General features: G+C 43.7%; 1 protein-coding gene across 1 annotated transcript in view; it reads right to left on the bottom strand.

Annotated features, from left to right (window-relative positions):
* Nucleotides 1-4,960: 4,960 nt before the first annotated feature.
* The window catches only part of c4b (complement 4B (Chido blood group)), a 50,134-nt gene continuing 39,708 nt past the window's right edge, over nucleotides 4,961-15,386 (bottom strand). Inside the window, exons 31-41 of the mRNA XM_037537252.1 lie at nucleotides 14,907-14,966; nucleotides 14,716-14,806; nucleotides 13,943-14,120; nucleotides 12,257-12,347; nucleotides 10,342-10,416; nucleotides 9,823-9,925; nucleotides 8,063-8,152; nucleotides 7,408-7,500; nucleotides 5,813-5,896; nucleotides 5,468-5,600; nucleotides 4,961-5,242 (exon numbers count right to left, since the gene is read on the bottom strand). Of these exons, the coding sequence (XP_037393149.1) occupies nucleotides 5,101-5,242; nucleotides 5,468-5,600; nucleotides 5,813-5,896; nucleotides 7,408-7,500; nucleotides 8,063-8,152; nucleotides 9,823-9,925; nucleotides 10,342-10,416; nucleotides 12,257-12,347; nucleotides 13,943-14,120; nucleotides 14,716-14,806; nucleotides 14,907-14,966 (1,140 nt within the window). The 3' untranslated portion in view covers nucleotides 4,961-5,100. The remainder of the gene's footprint in view (nucleotides 5,243-5,467; nucleotides 5,601-5,812; nucleotides 5,897-7,407; nucleotides 7,501-8,062; nucleotides 8,153-9,822; nucleotides 9,926-10,341; nucleotides 10,417-12,256; nucleotides 12,348-13,942; nucleotides 14,121-14,715; nucleotides 14,807-14,906; nucleotides 14,967-15,386) is intronic.

Genomic DNA, 15,386 nt, shown 5'->3' on the forward strand with positions numbered 1-15,386 from the left:
ATAGTGAAGCACTCCTGCAGATATAGTGCCCACATGTAGAAGGCGATATGGTGAGGCTGTAATTTAGTGGACTTTTATGGGAATCAGAGCCGTTTATATAAAAACACTTCCTCTCTTCTTCGCAAAAGAAAACAAATATGCATTTCATAACACTCGTATTTCTCCTGGCTTCACTGGCTCAACCTTAACGAGAAGTTTAACGGTGATGGTCCAGACAAGGCAGGCATTGACCCGGCTCTGACTGAAGTGACGGCCAGTGGCCCGCAGTTGCTTACATTGGAGCAGCCATCAGAGATTGAAATAATATGAGTGAATAAAGCCAGCGTTTGTTCCCTCCTCTTCTCCTCTCACTCTTCTCTCGCCCCCCCTCATCCTCCACTCTTTACCTTCTCCTCCCTGCATGTTCACACTCCTTTCTTTCCTCTCTCTCTGCTCTGTACGCTGTCTGACCGCTCCTGTCTCGGCCTTTCCCTGCTGAGTAGGCAGCGGTGTGGCTGTGGAGCTGGAATCCCCCTGAACACAAACACACACATATAGAGAAAGACTTATAGATATAAGAAACTATACACATTGATATTTAAAATAGAAAATATTACTACAAACTAATAAGGTCTCTGATTAAAAATACAAAGAAAAGCTAATATAAGCTTGAAAATTAGTGCAGCACATAAACGTATATGGGTGTAGGATAGCCATAGAAATGGCTGAGGGCTAATGACAGAAATGGGCATAGTGTATAAGTGCAGTGTAACCATGGAAATGCATATAGTGTAACCATGGGAATGTGTGTAGTGTAACCATGGAAATGCATATAGTGTAACCATGGGAATGTGTCTAGTGTAACCATGGAAATGCATATAGTGTAACCATGGGAATGTGTGTAGTGTAACCATGGAAATGCATATAGTGTAACCATGGGAATGTGTGTAGTGTAACTATGGGAATGACTGTAGTGTAACCATGGGAATGACTGTAGTGTAACCATGGGAATGACTAGTGTAACCATGGGAATGACTGTAGTGTAACCATGGGAATGACTAGTGTAACCATGGGAATGACTGTAGTGTAACCATGGGAATGACTGTAGTGTAACCATGGGAATGACTGTTGTGTAACCATGGGAATGACTGTAGTGTAGCCATGGGAATGCTTGTAGTGTAACCATGGGAATGACTGTAGTGTAACCATGGGAATGACTGTAGTGTAACCATGGGAATGACTAGTGTAACCATGGGAATGACTGTAGTGTAACCATGGGAATGACTAGTATAACCATGGGAATAACTGTAGTGTAACCATGGGAATGACTAGTATAACCATGGGAATGACTGTAGTGTAACCATGGGAATGACTGTAGTGTAACCATGGGAATGACTAGTATAACCATGGGAATAACTGTAGTGTAACCATGGGAATGACTGTAGTGTAACCATGGGAATGACTGTAGTGTAACCATGGGAATGACTAGTATAACCATGGGAATAACTGTAGTGTAACCATGGGAATGACTGTAGTGTAACCATGGGAATGACTGTAGTGTAGCCATGGGAATGCTTGTAGTGTAACCATGGGAATGACTGTAGTGTAACCATGGGAATGACTGTAGTGTAACCATGGGAATGACTAGTGTAACCATGGGAATGACTGTAGTGTAACCATGGGAATGACTAGTATAACCATGGGAATAACTGTAGTGTAACCATGGGAATGACTGTAGTGTAACCATGGGAATGACTGTAGTGTAACCATGGGAATGACTAGTATAACCATGGGAATAACTGTAGTATAACCATGGGAATGACTGTAGTGTAACCATGGGAATGTGTGTAGTGTAACCATGGGAATGACTGTAGTGTAACCATGGGAATGACTGTAGTGTAACCTTGGGAATGCTTGTAGTGTAACCATGGGAATGACTGTAGTGTAACCATGGAAATGTGTGTAGTGTAACCATGGGAATAACTGTAGTGTAACGATGGGAATGACTGTAGTGTAACCATGGGAATGTGTGTAGTGTAGCCATGGGAATGCTTGTAGTGTAACCATGGGAATGACTGTAGTGTAACCATGGGAATGACTAGTGTAACCATGGGAACGACTGTAGTGTAACCATGGGAATGACTAGTATAACCATGGGAATGACTGTAGTGTAACCATGGGAATGACTGTAGTGTAACCATGGGAATGACTAGTATAACCATGGGAATAACTGTAGTGTAACCATGGGAATGACTGTAGTGTAACCATGGGAATGACTGTAGTGTAACCATGGGAATGACTAGTATAACCATGGGAATGACTGTAGTGTAACCATGGGAATGACTGTAGTGTAACCATGGGAACGGCTAGTATAACAATGGGAATAACTGTAGTGTAACCATGGGAATGACTGTAGTGTAACCATGGGGATGACTGTAGTGTAACCATGGGAATGACTAGTATAACCATGGGAATAACTGTAGTATAACCATGGGAATGTCTGTAGTGTAACCATGGGAATGTGTGTAGTGTAACCATGGGAATGACTGTAGTGTAACCATGGGAATGACTGTAGTGTAACCCTGGGAATGCTTGTAGTGTAACCATGGGAATGACTGTAGTGTAACCATGGGAATGACTAGTGTAACCATAGGAATGACTGTAGTGTAACCATGGGAATGACTAGTATAACCATGGGAATGAATGTAGTGTAACCATGGGAATGACTGTAGTGTAACCATGGGAATGACTAGTATAACCATGGGAATGACTGTTGTGTAATCCTTAAATGGACTTGCCCCGCCTTCCCTCTCTGAGCTCCTCCATCTGCATGTGCCCACACGGTGCCTCCGGTCAGCTGATCAGCTACTCCTGGAGGTACCGAGGTCTAGGCTTAAGCTCAGAGGGGACTGAGCCTTTTCAATAGCAGCTCCGAAATTATGGAACGAACTGCCAGTTTTTATTAGACAGGCCTCTTCTTTGTCCACTTTTAAAACCAGCCTCAAAACCCACTTTTATTCCTTGGCCTTTCATGTAAAATAATTTTATTCCTGCATCTTATTTGTGTATGGTTTTATTTATATTTACTTTTATTTTTATTTATTATCTTACTGTTTATAGCTTATATTATTTTATTGGTATGGTTTTATTGGTTTACTGGTCTATATGTCTGTTTTATACCTGCAGTGTTCAGCACTTTGTTGCAGCCTCTGTTGTTTTTAGTGTAACCATGGGAATGACTAGTGTAACCATGGAAATGACTGTAGTGTAACCATGGGAATAACTGTAGTGTAACCATGAGAATGACTAGTGTAACCATGGGAATGTGTGTAGTGTAACCATGGGAATGTGTGTAGTGTAACCATGGGAATGACTGTAGTGTAACCATGGGAATAACTGTAGTGTAACCATGAGAATGACTAGTGTAACCATGGGAATGTGTGTAGTGTAACCATGGGAATGTGTGTAGTGTAACCATGGGAATGACTGTAGTGTAACCATGGGAATGTGTTTAGTGTAACCATGGGAATGACTAGTGTAACCATGGGAATGACTAGTGTAACCATGGGAATGTGTGTAGTGTAACCATGGGAATGACTGTAGTGTAATGAATGTGTATAGCATGATCAGGGTGGAGATAAGTGTAGCCTATTGATCCATATGTCAGTGGGTTAGTTGTACTTCATATGGATGTTTATCACGTTGCATCTCTATTTCTATCATGCAGACAGTGAGAAGGACAGTAGTTGTGGCTGGGCACTGATTACAGATCTAGATCCTCTAAAGGTTCTAAAGGTTGTGGGGGGTAAAGTCAGTGGACAGCGGCTGTATAAGCAGGTAGAAGTAATTAAGGTGGTGCTGTGTTGAAGTGAGATGCTGTTCGGATCCTGTCTCGGTGACGCAGAGCGGTTTCAGTATGTGCAGCCTCTGAATGCGGCCTTCTTCAGGCCTGCAGATGTTTCTGAGTTTACCCAGAAACACAGAGACCCCTCTCACTCACCCAGCTGCCCCTCGGCGAGGGCAGAGGGGAGGGGCTTCAGTAAAATAAACACAAACCTGGCAGAGAGACTGAATCACCCACTCTAACCTGCTGAGGCTCAATCACTGGAGCCGCATGAAACGGAAGGGTGTGTGAAGGGCCTCTGCGGACGGACGAGTGTGTGGATGTGCTCACACAAGCAGTGAGTGGTGACCTGTGTGTGGTCAGCGGTTCACGACTTCTTCAGGTCAGGTTTAATGAGATCAGTTGAAATGTGTTTTACAGAGCTTGAATAGATAGAAATGGATAGTTGGGTACAGAGTCTTCAGCAAAGACAGCGGTTCTATTTAGAACCATGAACACACAAAGAACCTTTTGCGTGCTCAGGTTGTTCTTTGCATGGTAAAACTGCTCAACGGGTCGTATTTGGTTCTACATAGAATCTGAAGAGCCGTTTCACCATGCGAAGAACCATTTTAGCACGCAAATACTTTCTTGAGTGTTGATGGTTCTATATACATCAGTTGTTATTACTAAAGAACGTTCTCTTCAGATTGATGGAGAATGGGTTGTATTTAGCTCTGTATGGAACCTTTCAGAAGTGGGTTCCAAAAAAGGGTTCTTCTACTGTTACAAGTTCAACATCATAACAATAGCAGAACCCTTTTCGGTGCTGTACTGAACTATCACAGGTTAGTTTGGCAAGTCGTGGCCATGCATTTGGATCTCGTTCCCATGCCTTACTAATTTGAGGTCACGATTTAATTATCTTGTTCCCGCACCTTACTAAGTCGTGGCCACGCATTACTTTTAGTGAGGCTCCGTACCTTTGTGTATAGAATCTCAGCATGTAGCTTTACTGTGGGGCCACAGTCTCAGCTTTCAGACTGGCCGGCGTTCAGCTCATTTGCATAAAGAATAACAGTATAATAAGTCTCATGTATAATGAATAACAGACAAACAGCATTAAATGCTACAAAGACGCTGAGAACAATCACAAAATTCATGCTTTCGTGTGTTTATTGACAACATATGCGCTACCAAGTGCCAAGATACAGGGTTATTGATAGTGGTCCAGCTGGATGAGCCTCAGCTTGCTCTCTACTCCACCCGTCACGAGTTTCCATCGGCCGCAGTGCGGATTACAGGGAGCAGCCGTTGGTTTGGTATTCTGACAGAAAATCTCTGAACTGCCTGCAGTAGGGACCTTTGTTCGACGCTCTGCATTTGCCAACTTCGGGCTTCTGCTCAACCCACGTATTAGAGTCCAAGAGATAATGAGTTCTAGAAGAGAGAAAGAGAGAAATGAATGAATAAAGATAAACCTCAGTTACAACACAGCACTATAGATCACACTCAGGTTATATCACAATACCTACATTTAGACCTGGTGATTCGTTCGGCCTAATACCTAATCTATGCGCGGTGCAAAACTTTTTGGACAGTTTCCAGCAAACACCCATAATTTACCACCCACAGAATCAGACCGAGCTCTGTGAGAACACTCACAGTCCTTTGGAGGCAGTGCTGGTTCCATCGTTGCCCATGATGAGGTAGGTCTTGCCTATCTCCAGCTCACTCTTGCAGTGCTTTCTTTTGGCAAACACTTTAATATCACCATCCTCCACACTGAATTTTCCACCTGACAGGCAGAAAAGCAAATGTAAAGCAGTAACAATATAAAAATGTGCAAACATGCCGGGAATTTAGAGCTCGATTATGTTTGTGAGAGATTTTAATCCGGTGTGAATCTGGACTGTGTGTAGTCATCATCCTGAATCAACCCCCTAATCAAATTCCACTCTTTACTCGTCATATGAACATGTTCCTGCTGGAAATCAAAGAAATACATACTGTATTTGAGGACTTCGGTCACATTGGCGGTGTAAAGCTGGAAGCTGCTTGCTTCGTTCACTGACAGCAACTCAACCACGAAGCCTGAAACACAGTTCAGACACATTCCAGCAGAATATCAGTCGTAGGTCAGAACTGGAACTGTCAGTGTCTGGACAGTAACTGAGTAACTGAGTAACAGAGTATCTGAGTAACCGAGTATCTGAGTATCTGAGTAACTGAGTATCTGAGTAACTGAGTATCTGAGTATCTGAGTAACTGAGTAACTGAGTAACTAAGTATCTGAGTAACTGAGTATATGAGTATCTGAGTAACTGAGTAACTGAGTATCTGAGTAACTGAGTAACAGAGTAACTGAGTATCTGAGTATCTGAGTAACTGAGTAACTGAGTATCTGAGTAACTGAGTAACTGAGTATCTGAGTATCTGAGTAACTGAGTATCTGAGTACCTGAGTAACTGAGTATCTGAGTATCTGAGTAACTGAGTAACTGAGTATCTGAGTAACTGAGTATCTGAGTATCTGAGTAACTGAGTAACTGAGTATCTGAGTAACTGAGTATCTGAGTAACTGAGTATCTGAGTAAATGTAATTAGTTTCTGTACTTTAGTATTTTTGGTGTATCTGTACTGAAGTTTCTCCGTTCTGGGCGTCTTTCTCCTTTCACTCCACTACATTTCAGAGTCTAATATCCGACTTTTTCCTCCTACATTTTGAGAAATCTGTCGTTCCTTTTGGTTTCTGTGTGTATAAAAACGTAACATGTCAAAACGAAAGAAGCGCAAAGCCAGAGCACCAATCAGGGCCCAGCGGTCACTTTGTTTAGAGCTGGTTTTGACCTGTTGGTCATACCGACCCAGTGCAGCACGCGGTTCAACGTCAGCGCAGCAGCGTAAAACTTTGGGAGAGTCTGTTCAACATAAATGATGAACTAACCTAACTTTGTGTAAATAGAGCTCAATATAGAAATATGTCCACATATGCAGTCGAGACTGACGCGGCTTTTTTCTGAATTTCTACAAACACCATTTCATTTTATAGTAAATGAGTTTGGGCTGGTTTATGTTTATGAACAGACGCCTACAGATCAACATAGTAAAGGAGCTCATCTGTGATCCTGAGTTTAAAGCCAGTTTTTATTCAACTTAAACTTGGAACTAAGTTGTAAATAAATCTGAAACTGAAACTTTGCTTGTGTGTAAAAAGTGATTTCAGAGCCACTCGGTTCTCCCTGATGGAAACTGTTTACCTTCAGTGTTTTGTGCTTCTGATCATTTTAATAGACGTCAGCGTCACTAATTAATGACGTTCTATTAAAAGACTGGTTTACCAAGAGAGACGCTGGAGGACTTCCACCTGAAATGAGTTCATGAAGCCAGTCTGGTTATAAAAATGATAACAGGACATCAGAGCCAGAATTACTCTTTTAGTACTTTTACTTTATACTTAAGTACATTTGAAGGGAAATACTTTAGTACTTTTTTTAGTGGAGGTCTAAAGGGAGGAATCTTGGGGGTCTCTGCTTTAACTCAGGTACAGGGTTTGTGTGCTTCCTCCACCGCTGTGTACTGGTGGGTGTGGACTGTAATACACACCGTAATCCATTACAGGGCTGTAGCAGGCGTGTCTGAAGCGATCCTTCTTTGTGATCTGGGACTCGAACGTGTTCTTCTCTTTAAAACAGCCCCCTGCAAACACACAGCTCATCAGACACGGCCGTGATTACCGGTCCTCCACTGTGAGCGTGAAGCCGGAGGATATTATTAATCAGGATTAACTAATTAATAACTATATTAGTTATGAGTCTTAGTGCCTAAGACCACTTACATTTCAGAATTTTCAGAAACTGCACAATTATTTAGGCAGTATTATGAATTTTTCAGTATCTACTGTGAGTTATTCAGTATTTACTATCAGTTTTTTCAGTATGTACTGTGAATAAATAAATAAGTATCCGCTATGAATGATTTCGTTTTGAATCTATTATCTAATATGAATTATTGCATATCTACTATGAATGATCCAGTATGTAATATGAACTATTCAGTGTTTCATATGAATGATTCAATATCTGAGTAAATCAGTGTTTACTGTGAACTGAATATCTAATATGAATTCAGTATCTAATCTGGATTGTTCAGTGGAGTAAACCCCGTGTTTGAGGGGTCAGTGCTGCGGTCAGCTGTGTCTGTGTGTACAGATGTGTTAATCTGTTGTCCAGTATGATTTAAGAGAAGATTGAGTCCGTACTCTCGGCGCACTGACACACATCTTCAGAGCAGAGGACAGACACCAGCTTGCTCCTCCGGGGGGCGGCGTAGAACACAGAGCATCGTCTGTCTGTGAGTCAGAAAGTCAGAAAGAGACGGTGTAAACGCCTCAAGCACACAACAGGACCAGACACACAACAGGACCAGACAGGCAGCAGAACCAGACACACAACAGGACCAGACACACAACAGGACCAGACAGGCAGCAGAACCAGACACACAACAGGACCAGACAGGCAGCAGAACCAGACACACAACAGGACCAGACACACAACAGGACCAGACAGACAGCAGAACCAGACACACAACAGGACCAGACAGGCAGCAGAACCAGACACACAACAGGACCAGACACACAACAGGACCAGACAGGCAGCAGAACCAGACACACAACAGGACCAGACACACAACAGGACCAGACAGGCAGCAGAACCAGACACACAACAGGACCAGACACACAACAGGACCAGACAGGCAGCAGAACCAGACACACAACAGGACCAGACACACAACAGGACCAGACAGGCAGCAGAACCAGACACACAACAGGACCAGACAGGCAGCAGAACCAGACACACAACAGGACCAGACACACAACAGGACCAGACAGGCAGCAGAACCAGACACACAACAGGACCAGACACACAACAGGACCAGACAGGCAGCAGAACCAGACACACAACAGGACCAGACACACAACAGGACCAGACAGGCAGCAGAACCAGACACACAACAGGACCAGACACACAACAGGACCAGACAGGCAGCAGAACCAGACACACAACAGGACCAGACAGGCAGCAGAACCAGACACACAACAGGACCAGACACACAACAGGACCAGACAGGCAGCAGAACCAGACACACAACAGGACCAGACACACAACAGGACCAGACAGGCAGCAGAACCAGACACACAACAGGACCAGACACACAACAGGACCAGACAGACAGCAGAACCAGACACACAACAGGACCAGACAGACAGCAGAACCAGACACACAACAGGACCAGACAGGCAGCAGAACCAGACACACAACAGGACCAGACACACAACAGAACCAGACAGGCAGCAGAACTAGACACACAACAGGACCAGACAGGCAGCAGAACCAGACACACAACAGGACCAGACAGGCAGCAGAACCAGACACACAACAGGACCAGACAGGCAGCAGAACCAGACACACAACAGGATCAGACACACAACAGGACCAGACAGGCAGCAGAACCAGACACACAACAGGACCAGACACACAACAAGACCAGACAGGCAGCAGAACCAGACACACAACAGGATCAGACACACAACAGGACCAGACACACAACAGAACCAGACAGACAGCAGAACCAGACACACAACAGGAGCAGACACACAACAGAACCAGACAGACAGCAGAACCAGACACACAACAGGACCAGACAGGCAGTAGAACTAGACACACAACAGGACCAGACACACAACAGGACCAGACAGGCAGCAGAACCAGACACACAACAGGACCAGACACACAACAGGACCAGACAGACAGCAGAACCAGACACACAACAGGACCAGACACACAACAGGACCAGACACACAACAGGACCAGACACAGACCTGCTTTTTTCTTGTTTTTTTCTTGTTATTTCTCTTTTTGTCCTCATTCATTGTTGGATATAAATGCTGGGATGTCCCGCAGATCTAGACACATTCTTGTGACATTAAGAGGAACGTGAAATAAAGGTGTGGGTTCTCACCTGGTTCGTAGTAGTCGTAGAATGTAGCGGGGGCAGGCTGCACTAACCCTATCGGCACTTTCTGCACGGCTTCAAACATCACGCATACATCACCTTCAACTATCTGCACACAGGTTATTACAGAACAGTCAATCTGCAGAACCTACCACATCTGACTGCGTGAAGATCTGGTTTGGGTTCTTGAGGTCAAGACTGGGGTTAGGTTTGAGATTATACTTCAAGGGTTCTTTAGTAAAAACACTTGCATGCTTGAACGGTTCTCTACGTGGTGAAAAGGTTCTTCTGATTGAAGGAGAATGTGTTGTGTATGGTTCCACATAGCACCAAAAAGGGTTCTGCTATATATATATATATATATGCCCCTTATATAGGTAGAATTCAAATGGAACAAAGTATAAATGGGATATTATTATTGCATATAGATACTTATATGTAAGTGTGTGTGTGTGTGTGTGTGTGTGTGTGTGTGTGTGTGTGTGTGTATAATATGTCTGTGTCTACTGGCTTGTTGTAACTTACCTCATTGAAATATAGCAGGACTCGCCCCTGGGAGACTTCATAGTGAGAGATATATTTGTCGGCTAGATCCTTCAGCTGTCAAACAAAGACATTCTGTTTTGATTTTGATTGTATGATCAACGATAAACTGATCAACAAACGGCTAATGCCACAGAAACAAGCGGACATGTGCTATAAATGTGTCATCATTTCCACAGAGACGAAATACTGCATATTCCATCAACACAACACCGGTAAAAGTAAGTAAACCTCACCATCGAGACGTGTTGAGGTAACATTATACGACTCAAGTAGAATCAGTGCACAACCTTTCCAGTGTGGACAGACAGAGTTTTAGGACTAACAGAGAAAATACAACAAATTAATGATGACCGTTTTGATGATGCAAGGAGTCGAGGTCGTAAAGGTGGAGGACTTCAAATATCTTGGGTCAACCATCCAGAGCAATGGACAGTGTAGAAAAGAGGTGAAGAAGAGGGTGCAGGCAGGATGGAGTGGGTGGAGACGGGTGTCAGGGCTGATGTGTGACAGAAGGATAGCAGCAAGAGTGAAAGGGAAGGTCTACAAGACAGCAGTGCGTCCTGCTATGATGTTTGGTTTGGAGACTGTGGCTCTGTCTAAAAGACAGGAGGCTGAGCTGGAGGTGGCGGAGATGAAGATGCTGAGATTTTCATTGGGAGTGACCAGGATGGACAAGATTAGAAATGAGCAGATCAGAGGGACAGTGAAGGTGGAGCAGTTTGGAGATAAAGCCAGAGAGGCCAGGTTGAGATGGTTTGGACACGTGTTGAGGAGGAATAGTGGATATATTGGGCAAAGAATGTTGGAGATGGAGCTGCCGGGTAGAAGGAGAAGAGGTAGACCTCAGAGAAGGTTTATGGATGTAGTGAAGGTGGACATGGAGATGGTTGGTGTGAAAGTAGAGGAGGCAGTGGATAGAGCAAGATGGAGGCAGATGATCTGCTGTGGCGAAGAGAGCAGCTGAAAGAAGAAGAAGAAGAAGAAGAAGAAGACTGATGACTGTGTTGATGATGATGGTGATGACTATGATGATGGTGATAACACTTCTTTGGCTGCAAACGTGTTGAAAAGTGGTTGATATGTCATCCCAGGTGGTTGCTAGGATGGTGCTAGGTAGTTTCTATGTTATATGGTTCCCCATATGTTCAGAACCAGTTCAGTTAATAAGGAGTTACTAATGGACTTGTATCAGCATGACATAAGTTGGGTGCACAAACTTTTGCACTCCATGTGTCATTTAATGATTTACGAAAACAAGCATTCCCGATCCGACTGAACATTTCCAGATATAGAACAGTGTTAATATGTCGAAAAAAGTGGGTGTGGCCTTATTTTTCCATTTAAATGCTCCTAAAAAATCCAAATATTTGTAAGTCACAAATTTTAAACTATTGATGGTGCTTGAGTTTTTCAGTAATCAGTCTCGGGTACATTTTATATACCATGTTTTCTACTGTATGGCTTGCTAAATTAATTAAAATCAATCACTAAAGCATTACAATGAAAAACTATATTTCAAATGTATATGACTCAAATCGACCATCAAAGTTTCATCATTCAAAAAGGTGCACAGACCAAATATTGAGCTGGTATCTTCAGCCCAACTATAATTAATGTCAAATGTTCGTTTACACGTTTACACTAATCTAACATTCGTAATTCAAAAGTTATAACTTATCAAAATTTGCCTCTTTTAAGGTAAAAAATGAAGGCCACACCCACTTATGAAGGCCTCTATATATCATAAATGAATAAAGATACGGGCAGATCTGACTCGGTCAGTCAAACATCATCTCATACCTACCAACTCACCTGGTAAATATGACAACAGCGTTAATTTGGTTTATAGGTATGAAATATTGATCTTCCACTGAAATGTGTCACAGGAACTGACCTTGTCCAGATCCTCAGTGTTTGGCTCAAAGCCGCTGAGCAGGGTGATGTCTGCTATAGCCATGCCTGAAAGGTTCTGCCTCAGAGAGTGACTGCAGGAGAGGAAACATCATCAACGTTCCTACACCATGCAGAACAGCTACGGCTACGGCTACGGCGCTGGGCAAACGTCTGTGCAGCCGAAACACTGTAAACATGTTTATCTGGGCAGGAAATGCGTTTCTACAACAGAATAAACTCAAATAAACTTGAACACAGTAAACGCTATCAGGGTTTCTCATTAAGTGAAGTTATTGATATCTTAGATAAAAGAAATTGGGATTCCATTGACATGGATTTGTTCAAGTCCACCAGCAATTTTCCTGATTTAACTCAATGAAGAGTTGATTAAACTGATTTTATTTGATTTAAAGGTACCATGGAATGCTGTATTTGTTGGCATAGTTAAATAAGGAAGTTTATTACATGGACGTGACCCACTGTGACCCTCAGACTCTGCTGTCTCCTCCTTCAAACACATCATTTTCCAAAAGCGGAAGTAAAACAGGTCAATTCCAAAATCCTAAACTCTGATGTAAAAGTCTTGGCTTATGAATATTTATTTCCCCAAAATTTACATACTCCACCCCACGTTGTAGCCCAGCAAATCAACAGAGCAGCAGCAATGAAAACGCCAGACTGTGAGCAGAAATGCAGCTCCAGGCTGTGAAGGAACGTCGGCGCTTTTCATTCCCTTCACAAGAACCGAACCGTCAGCGGCTGATGATCATCTTTAATCCAGGCTGAAGGGCTTCCTCTTCACAGCTTCTACATCGAGGGTTCCACCTTAAAATCTACAGATTCTAGCCAGAATTTAACTGCAGCGCCATTTAAGGTGGAACTGAAAATTCCCAAACCGAGCTGCCGAACAGGAATTACAGGATCCCGGCAGCTTTAACTCGGAGCTGTTAGCTTCTCTGCTCATTTCACTCCGGACAGTCTCTCCAAGCTCGGACAGCGGCGAGCAGCTCCGCTCAGCGTCCGACCCCGAAGAGACGGAGACGCAGCTCCACCTTCATTAGCACCACAACCCCAACAGCAGCCTGTGAGCAGCCCTGCTGGGGGATTTGACCACTGCCTGGCGGTTAAATCACCTCAAGCTGAGCGTCACAGCGAGATCAGCTCTAATTTACTGCGTGTTAATGAGGAGATCGAGAGCGAGGACTAATCAGCGGGAGGACCAGGTCATTTACACAGGGGGTCATTTTATTTTCATCTCAGCATGTTGAGCCATTGCAGCGCCTCACTGTAAACCAGCCAATCAGAGCAGAGCTCATCAGATTATTCATGAGCCCCAGGGCCAAATCACAGGCCTGTAAAAGCACATCTGGGCATTTTTCACATGGAACCAAGTCACACATCTTCTATATACACATCAGAGAACAATAAGCATTGTAACACTGAGTAAAAGCTCAATGGAACCTTTAACTTAGTACAGGATGGATCAGTATGACTTGGATTGGATGGTAACCGTGAATAACTGACTGTAAAACGCACGATTACCATTAACAGCGCTGATTTGTCAGAGTTGGTGTATTTTATGTTGGTGTATTTTTAAAGCTAAGACACTCTGACTGTCCAGACAGACAGCTTGAACTTTCTCCACATCCCGTTCCTGCTGCGGAAGTGAGTGACCGGGTTCACTGACCTCACACACACTTTGTACAGCAGTGTGTCCTCAGATCTTTGCTGTGTGTCTCGTCTGCGTCTGCTGCGCACATCAAACCACTCGATGGCTGAGCGTGGGAAATCTTCCTCCTCCTCCTCCCGCTCGCTCGGCTCGTCTTTCCCATAATCGTAGTAATCGTAGGTCTCTGTCACATGTGCTGGATTAAACAACACACACTCATTAATGACCGTCCAGCCGACAGCATTCTGAGGTTCACAGCGTTGGTCAGTCTGTATACACAGTACTGTGCAGATGTTTGGGTCAGATTCCATGACTGTGTTGATTTTCTAGGCGTAACTATCAGGGATGTACCGATGATGCTGCGGGTGTCAGGTGTTGGGCCAGGACCACGCTCATAAAAAGAACCATGAACACATAAAGAACCCTGTGCGTGATTAAGGCTCTTCAGATTGATGGAGAATGCGCTGTAGATGGTTCTATATAGAGCCTTTTCGAAAAGGCTTCTAAACAGAACCCAAAAAGTTCTTCTAGTGTTACGACGTCAAGCTTGTAACAATAGACCCTTTTGAGGTGCCGCTCTTCTAAATAGAACCGTGTATGACCCATTCATCCACATTGTCCATCAATCTAAAGAACCATTTCATGAGGCAGAGAACCCCTTAATCACGCACAGGGTTCTTTAAGTGTTCATGGTTCTTTCTTTACTGAAGAACCCTTGAAGAATCGTCTTTTTTAAGAGTGTTGGTGTCATTAAGACAGTAAAAGTCAAGAGTTTTATTTATTTCCCTCACCTGTGTACTCGACTTTGCCCGTCACTGTGACGTTGATTGACAGGTCCTCACAGTTGACGAAGGGGTCGAGGTCATAGTAAGCCTTCACCACCTACCGGTCAGAGAACAGGTCAGTCAAATGGGTTCAAATGTGACAGATTGGGTTCTCAGGCTGCATAAACATCTGTCACATAGTGAATTAGAGTTATTACCTTGATTTTTGCTTCTCCTTTCCCTGAAAATTTCGCAGTTATGCTTCCTCCCACCAGCCTCTGCAAAATAGAGTCGAGTGGAACAAATGAGGCAACAAACATCTGATGACAAGTCCAAGGGGTCAAGGGGACAAGTCCACCAATCAAAATACCAGCACAGATAAAAGGTTAAGCTGTAAACAGAGCCGTTCAGAGTCGTTTGGTTTCTAGATAAACGTACCGAGTCAGAGCTGCTCCCAGTGGTGGTGATGGGAACCAGACGTCCCTCTAAAAGCTCCTCACAGTGGTGGTGATGGGAACCAGACGTCCCTCTAAAAGCTCCTACAGAAAGTTCCTACATGAACTGGTTCTGAATTCACTGCCTGATGACTGAGACGCTGTTTTATGAGAGTTTAGAGAACTTCAACTCCATTCATGGTGGAGGGAGACATGCAGGGCGCTGTGCGGCAAAATAGTCCCCAAAGAAAACTCATTATTCCA

This window comes from Pygocentrus nattereri, chromosome 3 (assembly GCF_015220715.1).
Source record: "Pygocentrus nattereri isolate fPygNat1 chromosome 3, fPygNat1.pri, whole genome shotgun sequence".
Lineage (NCBI taxonomy): Eukaryota > Metazoa > Chordata > Actinopteri > Characiformes > Serrasalmidae > Pygocentrus > Pygocentrus nattereri.